At 33.6% G+C, this 23,670-nt stretch overlaps 1 protein-coding gene across 11 annotated transcripts in view; it reads left to right on the top strand.

The window, feature by feature from the left end:
* The window catches only part of ZC3H14 (zinc finger CCCH-type containing 14), a 45,386-nt gene that overhangs the window by 2,629 nt on the left and 19,087 nt on the right, over positions 1-23,670 (top strand). For 6 of the 11 annotated variants that reach the window (XM_031952394.1, XM_031952390.1, XM_031952393.1 and 3 more), the window contains 7 exons: positions 6,274-6,388; positions 12,038-12,078; positions 12,294-12,489; positions 12,991-13,420; positions 14,405-14,565; positions 15,312-15,412; positions 18,449-18,604. In XM_031952394.1, coding sequence (XP_031808254.1) covers positions 6,274-6,388; positions 12,038-12,078; positions 12,294-12,489; positions 12,991-13,420; positions 14,405-14,565; positions 15,312-15,412; positions 18,449-18,604 — 1,200 coding nt within the window. Of the gene's footprint in view, positions 1-6,273; positions 6,389-12,037; positions 12,079-12,293; positions 12,490-12,987; positions 13,421-14,404; positions 14,566-15,311; positions 15,413-18,448; positions 18,605-23,670 lie in introns of all 11 variants that reach the window. The other 5 variants (XM_031952388.1, XM_031952386.1, XM_031952391.1 and 2 more) reach the window with 2 other exon arrangements.

Here is a 23,670-nt window from a genome sequence, read left to right as displayed (position 1 = left end):
TTCCTTGATCTTTCATTTGATCTTGTCTAGATGTAGCTTCCCATATTAGTGAAGTGGATTTCTTAAACTGAATTGTAAGACAACAATTGTGTACTTTGAATTTGGTATTTGGCCAAATTTTCTAGTTTTAGAGATCATCTTGACATAGATTGCTCTTCTTCTCAGCTTCTTGTTACTTGAAAATTTAGCAAATATGTAAACTAGACATTTACTAAAGAAGATGGTTTGCTAATTTTTTAGAAAAGGGGGTCAAAACCTTTTTTGTGTCATTGACCTCTTTGTCACTTTAAGTTTTTAAGTTCATAACATAATTAGATTACAAAGGAAACTCAGTTATATTGAAATATACAATTTTTTTCCCATGCAAGTTCATGGATATCTTGAAATATATTGTTGTTTTCCAGGTTAAGAACCTCTCATCAATTTTTTCTTGTCTTTAAACTTTATTGCAATTCTAGTTATGATTTTTTTGATTTGGGGAGTGCTGTCTTCTGTTTTAATTTGGTTTTGCTTTATTTTCCCCAACCTGTCACCTTTATTTGTCCATTCTAGTTTCTTATTTTTCTCTTGGATACCTCATTTTTAGAACTGTTGTTACATGTGTAATTTTTTTTTTAAAAACATTTTCAGCCCTTTCTAATGGTGGGTTTTAGGCCTTTGATTTTACTCATCTGTTTTGTCTATTTGTTAATTTGATAATGCATCCTCATAGGTTTTTGAAAATATTTATTGTATCTGTTGTATCTTGGCTTCTTTTTTCATCCAGTTAAAGACTGTACCAAGCTATTAATGTTTTCCTACTTTCTAGTCCCCTCTTCATGTATGTATAATATTAATTATATCCTTTTTCTTCTCTGGTTTAGATAAAATGAAAACTTATTTTAAAAGATTTCAAATGCATCACCGAAATTAAAATTCACTTCCTTTCAATTTTCATGTATTCAAAGATGTTCTGGTAGGACTTTGTGTTCCTTAATTGAAGTTGTTCAGATAAAATCCTTTATTTGGAGTTGGAAGGTATCATTGGCCTTTTAGCTTCTGAAATGTTCATTAATCCTCATTTAATTGCCAGAGTACGTTAATATATGAATCATATAACAACCTTATGAGATAGAGCAAGTATTACTCTCATTTTATTTTATAAGGAAAATGATGCTCAAAAAAGTTTGTCAAATAGTCACTGGCTTATCTCTGGGACTAGAATTTTCTATATTCACACTTGTCCACCTCATAAATTGCATTTGCCTTGTTTATAGAATTGCATAGCGGATATAAATGTTAGAAAAGAATGCAAAAAGCTTTCTAAGCTTATGAAAGCTTAGTCATTCAGCACATATTTTCTTGGGTACCTACTCTGAGCAAAGCATAAGATAAAACGCCATATAAAGCCCTTTGTTGATACCCTCAACTGCTAATGCCTTCCCTCCCAAATTACTTTGTATTTATTTATTTTCTGTTTGTATTTATTTTCTTTATGTTTTGTATAGTCTTCTATAAAATACTTTTCTTTCTCATTAGAATGTAGATTCTTTGATAAGAGATTTTTTCATTCATTTATTTGTATTCCCAATATCTTGCACTGTACCTGGCACAAAGGAGGTGCTCAATAAATGCATATTAGTTGATTGAAAGTTCATTGTCTCAGGCACCTTATTTTCTAAGATATAAGATGTCCACAAATTTGTGTTATTAGATTGTTAGGCAAATATAGATGTCTTGAAATTAGTGTTCTCTAAGAAGGATTTGTACTGCTTTATATAGTGAAGGTGTTAACTAATGAAATTTAGAATTATCTTATATGTACCCTCAGCACATTCCTGGCTTGGAGAAATTTTTATTAGAGAATACTAAAACCCTTCCCCCATGTGGCCTTGAATATGACAAAGCAAAAACCATCAGTGATGCAAAATGATGCATTGTCATATCTATTTCAATTACTAAATTTAAGAATTTTTACTTTATATGGTGTAGAAATATACAAGGTATAGACTTTTTTCCCCTTTCTCTTTTTTAATTTTTTTTCTCCTACAGTAGTCTTTATTTTTTTCCTGACTTACATCAGAAAAATTAGCATGACTCTTGGTTGTAATTCAGATGCATAAGAATCAGGTTTTTTGTGAATTCTTAGTTCATGAAAGGATAGTTCATCAGTTTTTTAGACTTCTGTTTTTGTCTGCATTTTGAGAAATCACAGAAGAAACAATAAGAAAACTATTTTTAGTATAGATAAATTCCTTCCCTCTTCACTACCCCTCCCTCCCCACTCCCCAAGCCCAGTAACCTTTATAAGGATATAGTCATAGGATCATAAATTCAGATTTGGATGAGGCCTTAGACATTTAGGGATCCTTCATTTTATACATGAGAAAACTGAATATCAGAGAAATTGAATGACTTTGCCCAAGGTTACATATTAATAAAATCAGAATTTGAACTGAGGTTTTTCTGTCTCAAAACAGTATGATTTTCATAGCACTTTGCCGCCCATTTTGTAGTAGGTTATCTGGGTCAAATAGCATACAGGTTGTTTTGTAATTCACTGTTACAGCTACACATTGATTTCCAAAATGGTTGAACCAGTTCACAATTCCATCAGCATTGTGGTAGGGTAATTTTTTTTTTTTTTTTTTTTTTTTTACCACAGTTATACCATTATTAAATTTTGTCATTTTGGGGGGGGTTTGTTTCTGTTGATCTAAGTTTTATATCCTTTAATATTTTCATGTATATTGTAATTATTTTATATATTCTTTGGTGCTTTTTTCCCTTTAATTTGATTACTATAAGTCTTTTTTTTATATATATTTGTTAATTCGCATTTGTCATGCCCTATGGTACACTAAATTAACTGTGCTCTCTCTAGTTATTGTGCTAATAGTTTATGTTTAACTTTTTTCTCATTCCAGTAAAGCTGTTAAGAATTTTTTATACAGCTTGGATTTTGTCATTAACTTCCTGGATTATATTTAAGTACTGACATCACTGTATCAAAGCACACGAAAAACTTAGTAACTTCTTTCACATGATTCCAGATGTTTTCCTTAATATTTGGACCAATTTATATCTCCTTGTGCTTTTTTACCCATATCCCTTCAACATTGAATTTTTCCATTTTTTTGACATCCTAGACAATTTGATGGGTATGAATTTATATCAGAGTTGTTTTAGTTTGCATTTTAAAATTTTTTTTTAAATTTTGAACAGTTTTTCAGATAATAGTTTACTTTTCATCTTTTGAAAACTTCATATCCTTTGACTTCCTCTCCATTAGTGAGTTGCCCTTGCAGATTTGAACCATTTCTGTACAGATTTCAGATGTCAAATTTCTTTAAATTTCAGCTATTAGACTTTAGTCAGAGATGTTTGGAGTTATTTAATTTCATTTATTCCTTGTCTGGTTATAAATTCGAAAGTTGTGGAAGTTTTTCATGGTGTAAATTACTTTTTATATTTCAGTTTATCCATTTGGAATTTATTGTATTTAAAGGTGTAAGATGCTTGACAAAATCTGTTTTCTACCACGCTGTTTTTCTATTTTCCCAGAAATTCTTGTTGAACAACGTCCTCTTCCAGTAATCTGGGATATTACAACATGCTTCATTATGAAGTTATTAGTTATGGGTTTAGAGAACTTGGGTTTGAATCTCACATCGATGCTTATTACTTGTATGACCTTGGAAGTAACTTAACTGATCCTTAAAATTTTTTTTTTTAATATATGAAACATTATGATAGGTACTATAATCTCCCAAGGTTCCATGTAATTCTAAATCTTGAATTTTTTGATTTCTGTAGATTGTTATAGGCATTTGCTCCTCAGTCTTGTCTATAATCTCTTCCACTAAGGTAATTGTCTTAATTGACTTAGTAGACTTAAGTAGACTTAATTGATATTCTTAAATTTTGGCTTTTCATTAAATTATGGTATCAAGTGGAAGGTATTAAAAGAACTAAAAGTTTAGTTTTAACTTTTGGTTTAATAAGTCTCTTTGATAAATTAGCTTATTAAAACTGTCAGGTATTTGAATTATTCTGCATGGTATGATACTAAGCACTGGAGATACAAAGGCAAAATAGTACATGCTCTCAAAGACTAATTCTTCTGGGATGATATAATGCATATATAGGATATATGTGATTTCTTCAGCTTAGAGAATACTCAATTTGGAAGTTCTCTAGAAATAAACATAATTGTCTTTGACTTTATAGATAAGGCCTAAATTCGCTAAACTATTTGGACAACTGAAAGGATCATAGATTTTTGTCAGTTGTATATCATCTTTTATGCCATGTTGTCTATATACAATGTGTACATAGATAAGTAAATAAAAATAATTTTGTATGAGAGACAGTATTAATCACCCTGAGGACTAAGAAAGGTCTTGAGTAGGTATTAGTCTAACTGAACCATGAAGGTGGAGATGGGAAAAGGGGACATGGGCAATATGTGTAGAGAAGAGATTGAGCAGTTTGTTTGGGGAATAAGAAATAGTCCAATTTGGTTGGAATGTAGACATGAATGAAAGGGAAGATATAAAAGCAAACTTGCAAAGTTGGTTGCAGCCAGATTGTGGAAGGCTTCAAAGGTCCTTACTTGTATTTCATATTAGAGGTAGTAGAAAGCTACTGAAGATTTTTGAGTTGTTTGGGGAGTGGGAAGCAGGAAGATAAATTAGGAGGTTGTTATTGTAATCTATTTCAGAGGTGATGAAGGCCTGAACTAATAGCCATATCATGGGAGAGGAGGAAGTTTTGAAAGATACTATGGAGCTAGAATAGACAAGATTTGGAGAATGAAAGAATAGAAGAAAAAAAGGGTGGCTTTAAGGTTGTGGACCTGAATAATTACAAGGGTGATTCACCCTCAACAGAAATTGAGCAGTTTTTAAAAAGGCAGTTTTTAGGAGAAACCTGAATTTTGTTTGAGTTTGTGGTACCCATGGGATATCCAGAAGAAGGACTACAAGCAGGTAGCCAGGGAGGTGGGGGACTAGAGTTTAGGAGAGAGATTAGAGCTGATTCTGTAAGGTAGTGTAGTACAGTGAAAATGTTTCGGATTTGGAGTCAGAGGAACTGTGTTTGAATCTCTGCTCTGCATTTAGTAACTATATGATTTTGGGCAGTTGTTAAGAGTTTATTAAGGGTTTATGATGTGCCAGGTATTGGGTTAACTACCAGGGATACAGAAACAAAAGTGAAGCCCATACCTTCAAGGAGCTTTCCCACAGTGCCAAAGGAGTCTATATCACAAAAAAAGATTCTCCTGCAGTAAACCTAGAAAAGAGTCAAATTGTAGAGAGATTACACAGAGAAGTTTATATTGGGTAATAGGTTTAAAAGGGACCTACTAGAGTTTGGATTGGGAGAGGGATCAATATGACCAGGTCTTCCATTTAGGAAAACTGTGTACTGTGGAGTGGCAGAAGCTAAAGGCCAGGGAGAGCAAATGGTAGACTCAATGTTGAGTGGGGGTGGTGGCTGAATGAGTGGTGGGGGGGGGGGGAAATATATATATATGATGTTTGACAATTGATTAGCTGTGTAGGTTGAGTTGAGAATAAGGAGTTGAAATGACATCAGGACAGTGATGCTCTTGACAGTAATAGGTAAGTTTGGAAAAAAGGTAATTTTTGAGGAGAAAGATAACGAGTTGAACAGTTTCTTAGAGAACTTCCTCTTTTGTATCATAGGGTCTAAGAGCCTCTTAGCCTCAGTTTCCTCATCTGCAAAATGGGAATTACAGCCCCTACTTCAAATGGCATAAAAGTACTGATATGTCACTTAGACTCTTCACTGCTGTCTCCCATTGTTTCTACATGATTGATTCATCTCCTTTGCCTGTCATCTATGTCCTCAAGGACATCTTTTGCACTATTCTTAGACACAGTTCACATGCTGGATTAAATATTTAACATTTACCATACCCTTAATAATATTTCTTGAATTTAATAAGGATTGTATTAATAATATTTTTCTGGCATTTTATAAAACTGAGTCAGCTTTCTGGTTAGTTGATTGTATTCAGGATTTATAATAATAATAATTATATTTCATATCTATTAGACCAGTAATAGGAACATTTATGGGAGGAAGAGGAAAAAACAAAACTTTACTTGTTCCAGAATGATTTTGGTTAAAAAAAAAGTTATCATATATTCTCTCTAGGAGTACATATTTTAATAATTAACTTAAAATCTCAGGTATATAACTGGTTTTTTTCAAGTTTTCTATTATAATGAGCTATTTTGTTTCTGTTACTTCTCCTTTGTTTAGATGAAGAACTTCCTGATTACATCATGGTAATGGTGGCTAATAAGAAAAGTCAAGAGCAAATGACTGAAGATCTTTCCCTTTTTCTAGGGAACAACACGGTTAGATTTACTGTATGGTATGTTTATACACGTCTATAATATATATTGTTTCAATGTCTGGGGTTTTTTTTTGTTTTTTAATCTATAAAGTATAAAACATGGGGACATTTTCTCTAATACAATGAGATCGTTAAAATTTTCCATTTTATAGCCTCCTTGTAGACATCATTTTTGTGTATTTCTGAAATATCTGACAAATATGATGGTGTTTTCATGCTACAAGATGCTATGAATCTTCTTTTTGTTTTTATTTATTTATTTTTTATTTAATAGCCTTTTATTTACAGGTTATATGTATGAGTAACTTTACAGCATTAACAATTGCCAAACCTCTTGTTCCAATTTTTCACCTCTCACCCCCCCCCCCCACCCCCTCCCCCAAATGGCAGGATGACCAGTAGATGTTAAATATATTAAAATATAAATTAGATACACAATAAGTATACATGACCAAACCGTTATTTTGCTGTACAAAAAGAATCAGACTCTGAAATATTGTACAATTAGCTTGTGAAGGAAATCAAAAATGCAGGTGTGCATAAATATAGGGATTGGGAATTCAATGTAATGGTTTTTAGTCATCTCCCAGAGTTCTTTTTCTGGGTATAGCTAGTTCAGTTCATTACTGCTCCATTAGAAATGATTTGGTTGATCTCGTTGCTGAGGATGGCCTGGTCCATCAGAACTGGTCATCATATAGTATTGTTGTTGAAGTATATAATGATCTCCCTGGTCCTGCTCATTTCACTCAGCATCAGTTCATGTAAGTCTCTCCAGGCCTTTCTGAAATCATCCTGTTGGTCATTTCTTACAGAACAATAATATTCCATAATATTCACATACCACAATTTATTCAGCCATTCTCCAACTGATGGGCATCCACTCAGTTTCCAGTTTCTAGCCACTACAAAGAGGGCTGCCACAAACCTTCGTGCACATACAGATCCCTTTCCCTTCTTTATGATCTCTTTGGGATATAAGCCCAGTAGTAATACTGCTGGATCAAAGGGTATGCACAGTTTGATAACTTTTTGAGCATAGTTCCAAATTGCTCTCCAGCACAGAAACTCCAACACTCATCATTATTTTTTCCTGTTATCTTAGCCAATCTGACAGGTGTGTAGTGGTATTTTAGAGTTGTCTTAATTTGCATTTCTCTGATTAATAATGACTTGGAGCATCTTTTCACATGACTACAAATAGTTTCAATTTCTTCATCTGAGAATTGTCTGTTCATATCCTTTGACCATTTTTCAATTGGAGAATGGCTTGATTTTTTATAAATTAGAGTTAATTCTCTATATATTTTGGAAATGAGGCCTTTATCAGAACCTTTGACTGTAAAAATATTTTCCCAGTTTGTTGCTTCTCTTCTAATCTTTTCTGCATTAATTTTGTTAGTACAAAAACTTTTCAGTTTGGTATAGTCAAAATTTTCTATTTTGTGATTTTTTAATTCATTTATAAGAGTAGTGCTTTTTAATCTTACTGGTAAGAAATGGGGAAGGAGAGAGAAAGATAAGAAAATCTAAAGTAATTTTCAAAAGCAATTTTAAAATTTAAAAAGCTGATTAAAAAGCACTACTCTTACAAGTCACATCAAAGGACATATAGATTTATGGGAGTCAAGTCATCAATTTCCTATAGGTTCAAGATCGAAAGATAGTATAAATCATAAGGATTCAAACAATAGTAATTTAGTGAGAATAAATGAAATTCTGTCTCATTATAAATTCCTCTACTCCACTCAGTTGTTACTATCTTTGGATATCCTGTAGTGTATGCTAGTTTTTGGATATAGATAATTATGATTACTTGCTAAGAGCTTTTATATTTGTTGTTGCCGAGTCATTTCAGTTGTGTCCAACTTTCCATGACTACATTTGGGGTTTTTGTAAAAATACTAGAATGATTTGCCTTTTCTTTCTCCAGCTTATTTTATAGGTGAGGAAACTGAGGCAAACAAGGTTAAATGAGTTGTCCAGGATCACATGGCTAGTAATTGTTTGAGGCCAGATTTGCACTCCTAAAGATGTCTTCCTAATTCCAAAACCAGCTCTATCTGTTGTTTCAGCTGCTCAGAAAGTGGTGGTTGTTGAGTCAGTTTAATCACGTCCAATTCTCTTGTGACCCCACTTGTGGTTTTTTTGGCAGAGATACGGTAGTAGTTTGCCATTTCCTTCTGAAGCTTATTTTAAAACTGAGGCAGACAGGAGTAAGTAATTTGCCCAGGATTGCATATCTGAGAAGTTGTTTGAGGCCAGATTTGGATTCCCATCTGCCTGACTCCATATCTGATAACTTTATCTATTGGGCCAATTAGCTACACTTGTTTTTATATTCAGAAGCCTAGTAAATGTCTATTTAGCATCATGCCTATCTCATTTTTAATTTGTCTATAAATTTGAGATCATCTAATATTTTGCTTTCATAATTAAGTAGTAAAGTCAGTTCAGATTGAAGGGGATAGGTGAAAAAGGTCAAGCTGAACATAATATAGATTTGCGACTTCATATACCATCATTTTTCCTATTCTTTATGAAAATGTTTGTCAAGTTTATAGTAAAAAATAATTTTTAAAAAGAGTGTAATGTGAGTAGGTGGTAATGAAGTCAAGAGACTTAGTGTCTAGGAATTTAGCAGTGAATTAAAGGAGAGTTATAAACTTGGAATAGAAGAGTCATGAAAAGATTTTCTAATCATAAGGAAAATCTGAACATGTTTATCAATATTTGAGAGAAATGTAGATAAGGAAAGATTGAAGAAAGAAGAGATAGATAATCAATGAAACGGCTTTTGAAGGAGTTGGTTGAGAAAATTAGATCCCTTGATAAAAATGACTTATTTTCAATTGGAACTAAATAGGGAGATGAGGATTGAAAATATAGTTTTAGAATATGAAGTAGAGGAGGTGAAAAAGCTCATAAGATGACCTTTAGTTCATTAAAGTAGGAAGTGAGTTTATCTGTTATAAGTGGGAGGCAAGAACTGTGATGCAGTTTGTGGCTTGAGAAGAAGTTTTGAAAATATCTTTGGGGGGAATGTGATGGATGTAAAATTTTTTTCTTAGTTGACAAGATTCTCTTTTCTATTGTATTGATTTTGTTTGTGAAAAAAGTTTGGTTATGGGTTCTTTTGGGAGAGTATGATGGAAAGTTAAAGCTGAATAGAAATTCTCATGTGACACTGAGGATCTAATGAAGTTTAGCTAAAATTAAAAACTTAGTGGATCTAGTCAACATGATTTGATGACTTACCTGGAGCTGAAGCACAGAAGGGCAGCAAAAGATGATCTTATGTAGAGGATTGGTAGTGCATTCTGAAGAGCAGAAATACCAGGACAGATGAAATGGTTAATAGATAAGTCAAGATTGTTCAAATAAGGCTTCATGTTACTCCGTTGCCAATGAAATAGGAAAATAGTAAAGGATAGAGTCATTTAGAGGTTGTTTTAAGGATGACAAGGATGCTTTAGGAGGAGTGAGACACTGGGTGAAGTAAATAGATGGTGATTAGAGAAAGGAATTTCACAGTTACAAATTTTGTCATTCCAACTTATAATTATTCTACATGCTTAATTTGAAGTAACATGGAGGAAATACTTTTTTTTTTTTTTAAAGGGTCATCAGATTGACTGTTGAGGGACATAAGGATATAATTAGGCATCATAAATATACAGCTATTAGAGATTTAGAAGTCATCTAGTCCAATCCTTAATTTTACAGCTGAGAAATCTAAGAGTCAGAGAGATTCAGTGACTTGCCCAGAAGGCATATTGCAAGTGACTGAGACAGAATCTATGTTCAGATCTTCTTGATTCCAACCCCATTGTTCTAATTACTGTCAATTTGTTACTTAGGGGTTGGGATAGAGAAGACCATTCTGAGCCATATACTGAACTCTTTAAGGAAGTAGTAAAAATAAGCTAGAGATGATAGCAACAAGAATTGAAAGGTCATCTAAATAGATAGAATGAACTTTATAGGAGAAAAGATTACTGTGTGATGATGGTACAGGAAAGGTCTGGAAGTGGGAGGGGTGTGCCAACAAATAACTCTTAGTGCAGATAGCAGGATGTGGGAGTGAGAGGGGCTTGTAGTACTTGAGAGTGTGGGAAGTAGTGAAATTTCCTCATGGAAAATCCAGGTTCACTCAGGGTTATAGGATGGAATGGATTATGAGGTGAGTCATTTTAAACTGGAAGGGAATTTGTTGACAATATTTCAGACTTCAGAGGTCTTAATGGAAGGGAGAGTCAAAATTATAGGAATTGGGGTAGGGTAAGATTGATTTGGATTGAGGTGAGGATTCTGGGAGAGATGGGGAAATGGAGGTTTTTAATCAGATGGCAATTGTAAATTAAATGCATTAGAGAGGAATATGAATTAGCTTGCCATAGGATAAGGAAGTGTGATAGATATATGGAGAAACTTGAAGGCTAAATAGACCTCAAGGTTCTATTTAGAACATTGGTGTGAAGGAAGCTTCTGTCAGTTGTGTCCCCTGGGTAGAACCTCTTAAATGGATGGGGGAAAGAATGGGAGGATTCTGAGGTAAACAAAGTCTCAACAGTTTCTTATTTTAGTTTTTTCCCTCTTCCCTTCAATTAAGAGTGGGGAATGGGAGAGCCAGTGGTTATGGTCATCAGGAGGTTCGTAAGGTGAAGGTGGTTTTAGCCATTTCTTTTTCTGGAGTATCTGTAAATCTGCAGCATTATTTTTTTTTTCTGCTGTAAACTTCAAAACTATTAACATAATCAATTAAGTATACATGTAAAAAGAGATAGTTTCATTCAAAGCTCTTGGTCTTTTGTAAGATGGAACTAAATGAATTGACAACCACCACAACAAATCCCAAGAAGTTAAGAATTAAGACTTTCTGAAGTTCCATTATCTTTGCTTTTTTTTTCCTTTGTCTTTTCTTTTCCCTTTTCTCTTTCCTTTCTGGTAGTATCAGTTTTGAACAGAATATTCTCAGTAAAGGGAATTACCATATTTTAGTATCAGTTTTGAACAGAATATTCTCAGTAAAGGGAATTATCATATTTTAATTTATCATCTTTAACTTATAACTCTGTGCCCCTCAGAACTAAGGCATATAGAAGATCGTAGAAATGATTTTGAATATATAAAAATATGCAGTAATTTAAATCATATATATTGCTCAGGGCTTGCATAAGTCAATGTCTCTGTTCCTTATGAAACAGTGAAAAGAAAGTCTTCATGGTAAAATGATACTCCTTTTTAAAAATTAAATTAAGTTTTTTTGTTTGTGATGAAAAGTCTAGGTATTGAAGTCAGCCAAGAAAAATCTTCTGAATTTGCTGATTTTTTTTTTTTTTTACCCTGAGGCAATTGGGGTTAAGTAATTTGCTCAGGGTCACACAGCTAGAAAGTGTTAAGTATCTGAGGATGGATTTGAACTCAAGTCCTCCTGGCTTCAGGGCTGGTACTCTATCCACTGTGCCATCTGACCTCTCAGTTTAATAGAGTCAGGTGCAGAAAACCAGCTCTACCAAAAAAAAAAAAATCTGTGCAGGATGATAGTCAATTTTAATATTGTTTATCCATTTGAAAAAAGTAATACTGTAATTCATACTTGTGATGAAGACAGTTGAATGAAATTACTTGGATTTAGTAAGATTTGATTTTTATTTTGTCTTTTAGGCTTCATGGTGTTTTAGATAAACTTCGCTCTGTAACTACTGGTAAGACTTACTATAATGTAATTTTGGAATTTGCAAGATATTTTCTTTACTAGCTTTTTTAAAATAGCATTTGTGTTTTTTTGAAAAGAAAAGAGTACTTTAAAAATAGTGGCTTAAATGACTATTCAAAAAATACTTCCATGAAATTAAATCACAGTAAGATTTTCATTTAAAATATTTTAGATTTACCTTAAGACTTGCATTTTCTTTCACAGAACCTTCTAGTCTAAAATCTTCTGAGACCAATATCTTTGAAAGTAGTTTGCCTTCAAACAAGAGCAGTTTAGGTGGAGGAGATGAAAGAAGACATGAGGATACATTGCTACCTCTTGCTGTTTCTAGCACTCGATCTGAAAAAAATGATTCCAGAGTTTCTACAAGTTCACAAGATCACAGAACATCTACTATCAGGTAAGGCATCTCTTCCAGTACTTAACACACAATAGCTATTTAATAGATATTAGCTGTGTGACTGGACAAATCATTGAACTTCTCTGAGCCTGAGTTTCCTCATTTGTAAAATGAGGATGTTGGACTTAATGTCATCAAAGGTCCCTTCCAACTCTTTAGTCCAATCTTCTAAATATAGTATGAGTGAGTGTCAAGAAATTAGTTATCTTGAGTTTCAAAAAATATGGAGGCATAGCCAGGAAAATAGTTGACTTGTAACAATTATAAGCAGCTTTTGTTAAGTGCAATAATATAAAATTGGGATGTTTTTAGGAGAGTGTTATGTTTTGCCAGTATCTTAAGCCAAAATATAAAGAATAAAAAACTAATAAAGGACTTTTTGAGTAGAGTTTGAAAAAGTGATTACTAAAAGTTTTGATTTTCATTCTTTGTTTTCATAATCATTCTTTGGAAATGTTTTACATTCTCAGCCACAGTTTAATCTGTTTTCTTTTTAAGTAGACAGCCTTATGATGATGGAACTGCAGCTCGATTGATGTCAACAGTGAAACCTCTTCGAGAGCTAGCCCCCTCTGAAGATGTAATTGATATTAAACCAGAACCAGATGATCTTATCGATGAAGATCTAAATTTTGTCCAGGAAAACACTCTCTTATCACGGAAAAAACCTATAGTGACAGTTACGTACAGTTCTACTCGTCCTTCTGTTGAAATCTACCGGCCTCCAGGAAGTCGAAATACAGATGGCAGTGCACATTTACATAGGTTGCATTTACAGCAGCAGAACAGTATTCAGACTGGCAAACAGCTAGACATACAGACCAGCAGGTCATTTGAAGCAATACATCTGTGTGAATCGGAAGCATTTAGTGGCTTAGCAGAGACCTATAGGCCTATCGCCAAAGCAAACTCTGATAAAATAAGCAATGAGGTTTGTATAAAGGCATATAATTTTATTGTTTTTTTTAAATACTTGTGATGTATAGGGGGAATTATGACAATTAGAATCTGAAATTATGTGGTCAGCCTAAGAATATGGAGTGAGTCTAATAAGATGAAATTTAATACAAATAAAAAGTCCTGTTTGTGGGCCCCCAAAATTAATTGTATGTAAGTGATAGGGGGAATATATATTTAGATCATCAGAAAAAATATGGGGAAGGTTAGTAAATTACAAATGAAATAGAAAGTTACTATACTCTTAAGCAACATCAACAGATACTGCAATGTCCAAAATGTGGGAGGTATTAAAATCTGTCTTGTCGTGCTAAATGTGGAATATTATGTTTGGTTTTGAGCACTGCATTTTAAAAGGAGTGTTAACAAACTGAAAGTATTCAAAAAGAAAGGATAGTAAGGAGTATCAAAATTATGTCATAAGATTTAGTTGAATTGAGTGAGGATGGTTCTCTTGGAAAAAGAGAAAATTATATTGCCTAAAAGCCTAATTGCAGTCTTTCAAAGTAATTGATGCATTATGGTTTTTTACAAGTGTTAGTTTTAGTCTCATTAGAGAAGCCAGAAATATGATTAAAGAATGGAGAAAAGCAAATTTAGTTCAATATAAAGAGGTGCTTTCTAACAAAAGGGGATGTCCAAATATAGAATGTGCTGCTTTGAGAAATAGTGTCTTCCTTGTTCCTAGAAATCTTTAGGTAGTAGTTTAAAGATTCCTTTTTAGGAATATTGTGGAATGGGTTACTTTTTTGGGTGTAGATTAAACTTAATGTTCTCTAAACTCCCTTACAACTCTGCAGTTCAATTAGGAGTTAACATTTTTAATTTTCTTTGTCACCAAATATACCATGATACTATTAATCTAATTGGCTTTTAAGTTTTTGCTTAAATATATCTTCTAAATAGAAATTTTCCATTATCTGAATAGAGAAGTACTCCTAAGTATTTTTGGTTGCAGGAAGAAAACTTTCGAAAGAGAAAGTTACCTGTGGTAAGTTCAGTTGTTAAAGTAAAAAAGTACAATAATGATGGAGAAGAGGAAGAGGAAGAGGAAGAATATGGATTACGTATAGGAAGTGTGTCCAGCAGTGTGTCTGTGCCAGCAAAACCTGAAAGAAGGTATGTGACAACTAAAATATATAATTTGCTCATTTGGTAAACATGTACTGTTTATTTAAAATCTTATTCTAGCTTATCATTGTGGCTTAGAACTTAATATGTACTTGTTGATAGATTAGGAGAGCTGCAAACTTTGGCAGGTTCTTCCGAGCTGGACAGATTTCAAATATGGATTCAAAAATAGTGTGTTATATCTATTATCTTGGACAAGCCTAGCTAAATTGGGGAAACAACTCATTGGTCTGAGAAGATAAAATTTTTAGGAATAGGAGTTCTATTTTTTGAATATTTTTTTTTCCCAGTTCTACAATTTTTTTTAACATCGTTTTTAAAACGATTCAAGACATAGCAGTTTTTGAAGATCATCTAAGTTTTTTAAGTTGTTAATTTTGATCTATGTTGGAGGACACTGCTCATGCCAACTTCAACTACTAGTGTATGTTAATATAGATGAAAGACATAATACTGATATAAACAAAAAACTGAATAGCTAGGTAGGGGTGAGATATTTGTTTATATTTCAAGTAATTAAGGTGAATTTCTGTTCCCATTTTGGCAAGCTATTGGGTTTAAATATTAGGTGCTAAATTGGCACTGAGTATATCATCTGAAAGTTGAAATTCATTCAAAATATAAGACAAAACTGTAGTAAAGGAAGAGATACCTAAAAGACAGGTAACTTCAGAGAATTCTTTTTCTGAGAACAAATGTCTACTAAAAGTGAATTTCTCAAAACCTTTTTTTAGACCTTCGCTCCCACCATCCAAACAAGCTAATAAGAATCTAATATTGAAAGCTATATCAGAAGCTCAGGAATCTGTTACAAAAACAACCAACTATTCTACAGGTAATTTAGCTTTTTGCTCTTTTTATGTTGAAGTATGGAACTTGAGAGAATGGACTTAATAACTGATATATAATAAAAATAAGGCTAAGTTGTGCTAAAAACAGCTTGTGTGCAGATTAGAGCCTTTTGTCATATCAAGAACAAGAAATGAGGTGAGGAGGAGTGTTTTTAAGAGGATTCTTTGATATATTAAAATGTTTAGATTCAAGGGAAGATTATTTCAAATAGATGAAAACAAGACCATTGTTTAAATTTTAAAGAATTTTAATTAAGAGAAGATTTTAGCTGGAGACATTAAAGTAATTTAGCTTCAGTTTTTGTTGGTCCAAACTGTTAATGTATGAACAAGTTTTCCTTTCTTACCTCTTTTCTCACTTTTTTCATTAACATATATATATATATATTAAAAAAGACAGAGAACTGGATTTTATATATATGCATATATTTTTCCCCTCTATAATTGAAATTTGATGATGATAGTACCATGTTTATGAGAAAAATATAAGTCCTTATGAAAAGTCATATTTTTTCTTTTATAGGGTTATTGGGTTGTTGTTTTACATGATTCTTACTGTTGAGAGAATGAATTTCCCATCAGCTATAGTTTTACAGTGATCTAAAAGCACAAATCAAATGACATTCTACATTATGATGTCATCGCATTCTCTGCCATCTGGTCTCCATAACCAATGTTTCAAAATTCCAATTACAATTTTGTTGTTGACAGAATTTGGGGGCTAGCTCTTTTCATGAATGCTTTGCTCTGGCCTTCTGCTTCCCCTCCTTTTCTCTCTCTGCTGTCTTTGGAAATGAATGAATAAAGCATTTATTATGCCCTTACTATGTGCAAAGTAACTGTGCTAAGTGCAGGGGATACAAATAGAAAAGTCAGTCATTGCTCTAAAGGAGCTCACATTCTATTGGGGGAGTCACACATGGAAAGTTTCAGCTCCAAGTAAGATGGAAAGGTCCCCTTTCTTTAGGGTGCAGCAGCAAAGAGATGGTAATGCCTCTTCTTTAATGTCATTTCTACTAATAAAATCATAAATCAACTTCTGATGTTTTAACATCCAAGGTTTTGGTGACAAGAATTTTCTTTTCTAGGTTTTTAATAGGTGTGGCTACAGCACCTGCAGGAGCTTGCCATGCTCCATCTCTACAGGGTTCATTTCCCAGGATGATAGGTGTGGGAACTACTCTTCCAAAGGCTCTTGGGTTCCAAGTCCTGGGTTTTCTTCTCAGGCTCTTAGAGTAGATGGTGATCAAAGTAGTGGGGGTGGTTTGACTTGCCTAGGCCATGCTGCCTTCTCTCTCCCTCAGTGTCTTGCTGCTTTGGCCAGGCTGGCTTGCTTGTCCTGGAAGTGGCAGTTGGTTGGCAGTTGGAGAGATTGGCTGTGCCCCTTCTCCACAGGCGCCTTTTTCTTGGAGAATAATTGTGAGGACTGAACTGAAAGCAGGTATGCTGATTTGGGATACACTGCTATTATTAGAGCTTTCAGGTTCAGGATCCTGGCTGTCTCCATCAAGGTTTGAAGGGCGATGGTGATCAGTCAGTGAAGAAGCATTTTATTAAGCACCTGCTGTGTACCAGGCACTGCTCAGCATTGCAGGTAGAAAGAGAGTGAAAAATAGCTCCCTTCTTTTGGGGATCTCATGGTCTGTTAGGGGAGATAACATGTAAACAGCTGTGTACAAATGAGATATATACAGTTAGGGATAATCAACAAGAGGGCAGATGCTAGTATTATATACTGAGGGAAGATTGTGAAGGGCTTTTTATAGAAGGTAGGATTTTAGCTGGGATTTGGAGGAAGCCAGGGAAACTAAGAAGTAGAGAAGATGAAGGAAAAAATTTCAGCATTGGGGGGTTAGCCATTAAAAACACTTAAGAATCAGGAGATAGTCTGTTTGAGGAATAGCAATGAGGCCAGTGTCACTGGAGTTTAGAGTATGTGGAAATAAGCAAGGTGAAAAAAATAAGAAAGGTAATGCAGGTTATGAAGAACTTAAAATGGCAACAAGAAAATTTTGTTTGATCCTAGAGTTGATGGAGAGCCATTGGAGTTTATTGAATTGGAAGTGAGGAGAGTCATGATCAAACACTTTAGGAAGGTTGCTTTTAGCATATGATTGGAGGATGTTTATAAGTGGTTTTGGGAAAGAGACCAACAATGATGAGCTATTGCAATATGCAGGTGAAAGATGCTAAGGGTTTCATAAGAGTGATAACAGTGTCAGAGGAAGTGGCTATGCAATAAGACTTACCAACAGATTGAATATGAGGAGAGAGTTTAATGGGCAATAATTCCTAGGTTGTGAGCTTGGAGGATGGTGATATATATTGCAAAAAGATGGTGAAGATAGTAGTTTGACTTTCTTAGCCTACACTACATCCTATTTCTTTTTCAAGATGTCTTGCTGCTTCAGCTAAGCTTGAGAGTTAATTACTATCTATAACTTTTGTTTAAAATAAAGATCTCTCCCCCCCACCCCCCCTACAAAATTAACCCTGAATATTCAGTTTAACATTCTGGAGCCAAGTGGCTTGGATTGCCAGTGTTCCTTCTGCATGAGATTGGACTAAAGATGAAAATAACCGGAACTTCAAAGTGGGTTGACCTGATTTACATTCATTCTTCCTTTCCATTTCATCATCAGTACTCATGACATTGAAGAATCATAGATAATTTAATGTTTAACATCTTGAACGTCTATTAGACATTACTTTTATATAAACCCATCTTTTAAGAAAGAACTTTGACATTTTTCCTAACCCCAGATCATTGAGTGAAGTCCTTAGCATGAGAATTAGTCAATAAGTGTAGGTGTGTAGGTATTTAGAATAGGAATAATGGTTCCCTTCTCCATCCTATCAGAGAGGCAGGAAGAATAAATAAAGCAGTGTTAGTAAGCTGCTTTGGCCTTCGTAAATCATTATATAAATTTAAAGTGATATTACTATTAGATATGATGACATTTAACATTGAGGTTTGATATGCAATAATACCACTTATATATTTCTCTCTTATGTGAAAGTCCCACAGAAACAGACGGTTCCAGTTGCTCCCCGAACTCGTACTGCTCAGGAAGAATCTCTAATAGAAGTGGTCCAGGGGCAAAGCAGGCTCCCCAGATTAAGTCCCCCAGTTCAACTAGAGGAAGCAAAAGAACAGAGTTTAGAAAGAATTCAAGGTAATGGTAAAATGATGCTCAGTTTTTTTTATTGCACATTTCCACAAACAAAATTACATTTGCTGTACTGTGAGAAAAATTATTAACCCAATCATAAATTTAAAAACTTGAAAGGAACCTTTGAAGAGCTAGTCTTTCAGTAAATGTTTATTGATGACAAAGTATAGTCTACAGTTTCTTGCCTCAAGAAACATCTAATGTGTGTGAAAAATATTCTTTCCCTATATTTTTAATAATAATAGCTAGCATTTATATAGCGCTTTGAGGTTTGTAAAGTGCTTTACCAATAATACCCCTACTTTTATCCTCACCATAATCCTGAAAGGTAGGTACTATTATTAACCCCATTTTCCAGAGAAAGAAACTGAGACAGAGATTAAATGACTAAATTAAATCTAGAATCACACAGCTAGTAAGTATCTTACAGCCAGATTTTAACTTCCTGAATCCAGTGCTTAATATTCTTATCATTACTTATATTTTTCTGAGGAAGAAGTTTGCATTCCTTTTCTCCCTTTCTATTAATGCCCCTACTGTTCTGAGTTTAAAACATTTAGTCATTTTAAATTGCTGTCTTTGATTTTCCCATTCATATGTAATCTATTGATTACATCCAATATCCTCCAATATTCTTTTCTCAGTGTCTCAGATTAATTCCTTCATCTCCATTATCATTGCTCCTTACACTTTCATCTCTACTGCAGACCCTGATCACTGTACTATCTTTGTTTTTTTTTTTTTTGTCTACAAATTTTCTATTTGCTTTAAATTATTCTCTGAAATCATTAGCCATGGTGATCATTTTAATCATGTTACTTTCCTACTCATGAATCACAGTGACTCCAAGATTAGCACCTATACCAAATATAAATTCCTTTGCTTACTTTTCAAGGCCCTCTATGATTTGATCTTACCCTAACCTATCACCTTATTTCAAATTACTTCTCTATTGAATCTTCCACCCTAATTTAGTCTTTTTGCTATACTGGATCCCCAGCACTCAGGTACTCAGTCTTACTTCCTCTGTTGCTCATGTAATTCAGTACCTCCCTCTTCCCCCTACCTTAAGATCCTTCTTTGCCATATGGAGTATTTTTTAATCATTTCTGCAAATTGAATGCACAGCTCAAGTCTTATTTGCTTTATTGAAGCTTCCTTTGCAGTTCTGCCCCACATTAAATTTTATTTTTTCCTAATCCTTTGCACTTTCTCTGTGTACTTCAACCGTTACCATTTATGTATGTCAGATTTTATCAATGTAGTAAGCTCCTGTTAAAGAATTTGTACCACTGTGGATTGGCATATACCTCATAATTTAGAGCCTTATAAAGTTGCCTAGGTCATTGAGAATTAAATAAGTAACTTGCTTGGTGTTGCATAGCCAGTATGTGTCAGAGGCGAGACTTTAATTCCAGTCTCCCTCTGAGGCTACCTCTTTTTTCTATTCACTATGCCATTCTGCTTCTCCTTATCTAGTAAGATAGCACAAAGATAGGACTTTGTTAATTATAGTTTGCATCCAGTCCTGTCTAGGACAGTTAGATGTAGGTGTGTTCAGCACAGTGCTAATATAACAAATATCTTAGTTCTTGCTCTGTGCTTGCACCCTGGTAAGGATTGTGGATACTATTTAAAAAAAGAAAAGAAAGATTGCCTTAGTCCTTAGTTGGTACTTACTCTGTTTCAGTGTTTTCTGACTCATGGTTAGGAATTTTTTTCTCATTATCTAAGGTAAATCTCTTTGGTTAATCTCTGTGTGGGTGTGTGTCTCTCTTGCTTTTTTTTAAATGAATAATTGGTAAGATAGTCATAGTGTCTCTGTAGAAATTATTCTTTTCTGTAAAATTTAGCAGATATTTTATTGGGGGTAATACTTTTACTATCAACCTAAGAGGACTGTAAGAAAAGAACTTTGGAAACTGTAAAATGCTAGGTACAAAGAAGAACTATTATTATTTCTAATGATTAAGGTACTTGGTATAGGAGGCTCTGAAAAAGAAAACTTCCTCTACAGATTTTCACCTGCTCTGCAATTTTTGTAGTCTCTAAGAAGTTAAATGACTTGCCCTGAGTTCATGCAGCAAATATTTGTCAGAGGTGGCCCTGGAACCCAGGCTACCTGACTTCATAGCCAACTTTTTACTATGCCATGCCATCTCTCATCTGTAATATTAACAAACATAACAAACTTCACTAGTGGTAAAACATCTCCTTACCACTTTTGTCTGCATACTAATTGATTTTCTTTTCTTTTCTTTTCTTTTCTGAGGCAATTGGGGTTAAATGACTTACCCAGGGTCACACAGGTAGGACGTGTTAAGTGTTTGAGACCAGATTTGAACTCGGGTCCTCCTGACTTCAGGGCTGGTGCTCTATCCACTGTGCCGCCTAGCTGCCCCTTGATTCTATTTTCTAAACCTATTTAATCATTTGTTTTACAAATCATTTCATAATTTTTCATGTTTTCTCTTAAGTTGCAGAGCCTGTATCTGGATTCTACAGTACAAATTTTCAATAAGAAGGAATAAAACTGGGAGATCACATTTTTAATACAATTAATCTTCTCAACCTTAGCATTTTACCATGCTCATAGTTGGAATATTGTATGGTAAAAAATGCTTTCTTATCTCTTTCATATTCCTCTCTCTCCCATTCCACTTAATAATTTGAATCATTAAAGCGGTGGCTTGTCCAATTCCTGGTCGCCACTAAACCTGTAATTATGTTTTTAATCTGCCTTTCAGGTTAGATTGAAAGTTGTTTTTGCTTTTGAAATGGGATTTGTACCTCTATGAGAATTCAATTAAAGTCTCTCTTAAAGTTTTAATTCAATGCCTTTTTAACATGGAGATGATCCTGGACTCTTGAAGACAAGTTCTGGGCAAGTCCTAGTAGCTGAAAAGACTTCTAATGTAGTTAAAATTATCCAAGGACCATGTTAATTCATGTGTTATTATTACAAGATTGTCCAGTAGATAACTTTTTTTTTCTTTTTTTTTTTGTGGGAGAGGGCAACAGACACCTTATGGAGGCTATGTTAAGGTCAGTAAAGAAAGAAATGGCAAAGGAAAATGTTATTACTCTTCCAAAGTCAAGAGTGGTCATAGTTTCTATGAACAATATTAGAAGAAAAATCCAAGATAGATTTTAGAAATTGTAAGTGCCCTCTAGTGGAGGCACTTAGTAGCATTAGTCTTTGATTTCCTTTTTTCTTTATAAACAAACTTATTTATAATTTTGACTCATTTTTCTTGCTCTCTGGAATTTAAGAATTGCAGGCTTATTTCCAAATATATTGGGGGTTAACTCACATAGATTTAAATACCTTCAGCCTTTTTTTTTTTTTTTTTTTAACAATTATGTGAGTAGGCATTTATTTGGTTGTAAGTATAAATGTAATAGAGTATCATAGAGGCCCTCCTAATTGTGGCTTTCATTGCTATTTTGTCTGTAGTCAAAATGATCTGTGACGAGCATTTGCAGATTCAAAAATGCATAGACATATTACAGTTGAATTTATTTCTTAGGGTGCTGTAAAATTTCACAAGCTTATTTTTTGCTGTTTTTCGTCCCTCTCTTCTCTGTCCCAATGCATTTAATGTTTCTAGTCTAAAATATGTATTAAATTCTTAAAACTTGAGTAAAATGAAATTTAAAATGTAGAATTTCAGGAGGTGACAAAATAAATAGATCATTTTAGTGATGTTTTGTTAAAGTTAAATATTTAAAAATCAATTCCAATAACATAATTATAACTGGATAAAGTCCAATTTTTTTTTAACTAATCATCTTCTAGAATTATTAGCATTAACTCCCCATCACTCACTTTCCTTTTAGTAAGCTGAAGCCTTTGTTTCTACCATCAAAGTTTCTTTTTGCCAATATATTTTATTTTTCCATATCCTAAAAGGTTTGCCATCTAGTTCCTTTAGTTTAGGAATCTATTAAATTAATTAATTCTTATATAATTCAGTTATCTTGGTGCATAGATTGGTCCTGTAAGGTGTTTTTGAGTCCTTTGAGAAAGTTTAATCCTCCTTTAGTTCTTCTCCAAATCCACTATTCTTCCTACAGATGATTTAATCTGGGAAATAATGGTAGCCTAACATAAATCTGTACTGCATCTCTAGAAAGTTTGTAGTTCCATTAGGTAATAAATACTTTGATCTTTTGTATTTTTAAAAGGGATATCAGAAGTGAATAGCTTAACAGGATGTTACTGTGACCATTGGGTTTGGTTTCCTAGGCTGTGTTTTATGGTACTAGGATAATCCCTGGACAAGGGACAAACCAGAATTATCTAGAAGAATATATTTTGCTAGGCACTTCTTCTGATCTGATCAAGATCACACTTAATTAAAATTTTATTTTAGGTGGAGGGAGAAGAAAGTTGAGAATTGCCCCAAACCAAATATTATAAAGAGTATAAAAAGAAAGAAGCGGCATAGTGGAGGTGCTACCTGTTAGTTGTTAGTTGAAAATACAAACCACATTGGTCGCTATGACAATAACTAATACTTAAACTAACATACAGGAGATAAGTGATGAATTTTAACAAAAGGTACATATCACATTGCAGCTAGTCAAAGTTATTGGAGCTAGTCTTACAACTGAAATATGGCAGTTAAAAGTTTATGTTCTCAGAAGTAGTATCAGCTAGAAAATCAACAAGAGGAGAATAGTCCTATCAATGTGGTTCTTTCTCCCTCTCTGCTTCCTTCCTTTAACATTTTTTCTTCCTTTCTTTTTCAAAATGTGTCAAACATCAATAAATACGAATGTTAGGGTTCTCTTTTTCTGTTCTTTGCTTATGGTATGTGAAACATAATCGAGCAAAATGTATACACATATTGGTCCTGTCTGAATATATCTGTCTCATCTTGTACCAAAATCCATTAGTTCTTTGTTAGGAGTTGAAAAGCATACTTCATCATTCTTCTGGAGATGTTATTGATCTAAGTCTTTCAAAATTAACTTTACAATATTCATTGTATAAATTATATTCCTTGTTCTCAGCTCATTTTATATCATGTTATACAGGTTTCATTCTCTTTAAATCATTTCTT

Source organism: Sarcophilus harrisii, chromosome 2 (assembly GCF_902635505.1).
Source record: "Sarcophilus harrisii chromosome 2, mSarHar1.11, whole genome shotgun sequence".
In the NCBI taxonomy this organism is placed as follows: Eukaryota; Metazoa; Chordata; class Mammalia; order Dasyuromorphia; family Dasyuridae; genus Sarcophilus; species Sarcophilus harrisii.
The sequence above is the reverse complement of the archived record's forward strand: the minus strand, read 5'-3'. Positions and strand labels throughout refer to the sequence as shown.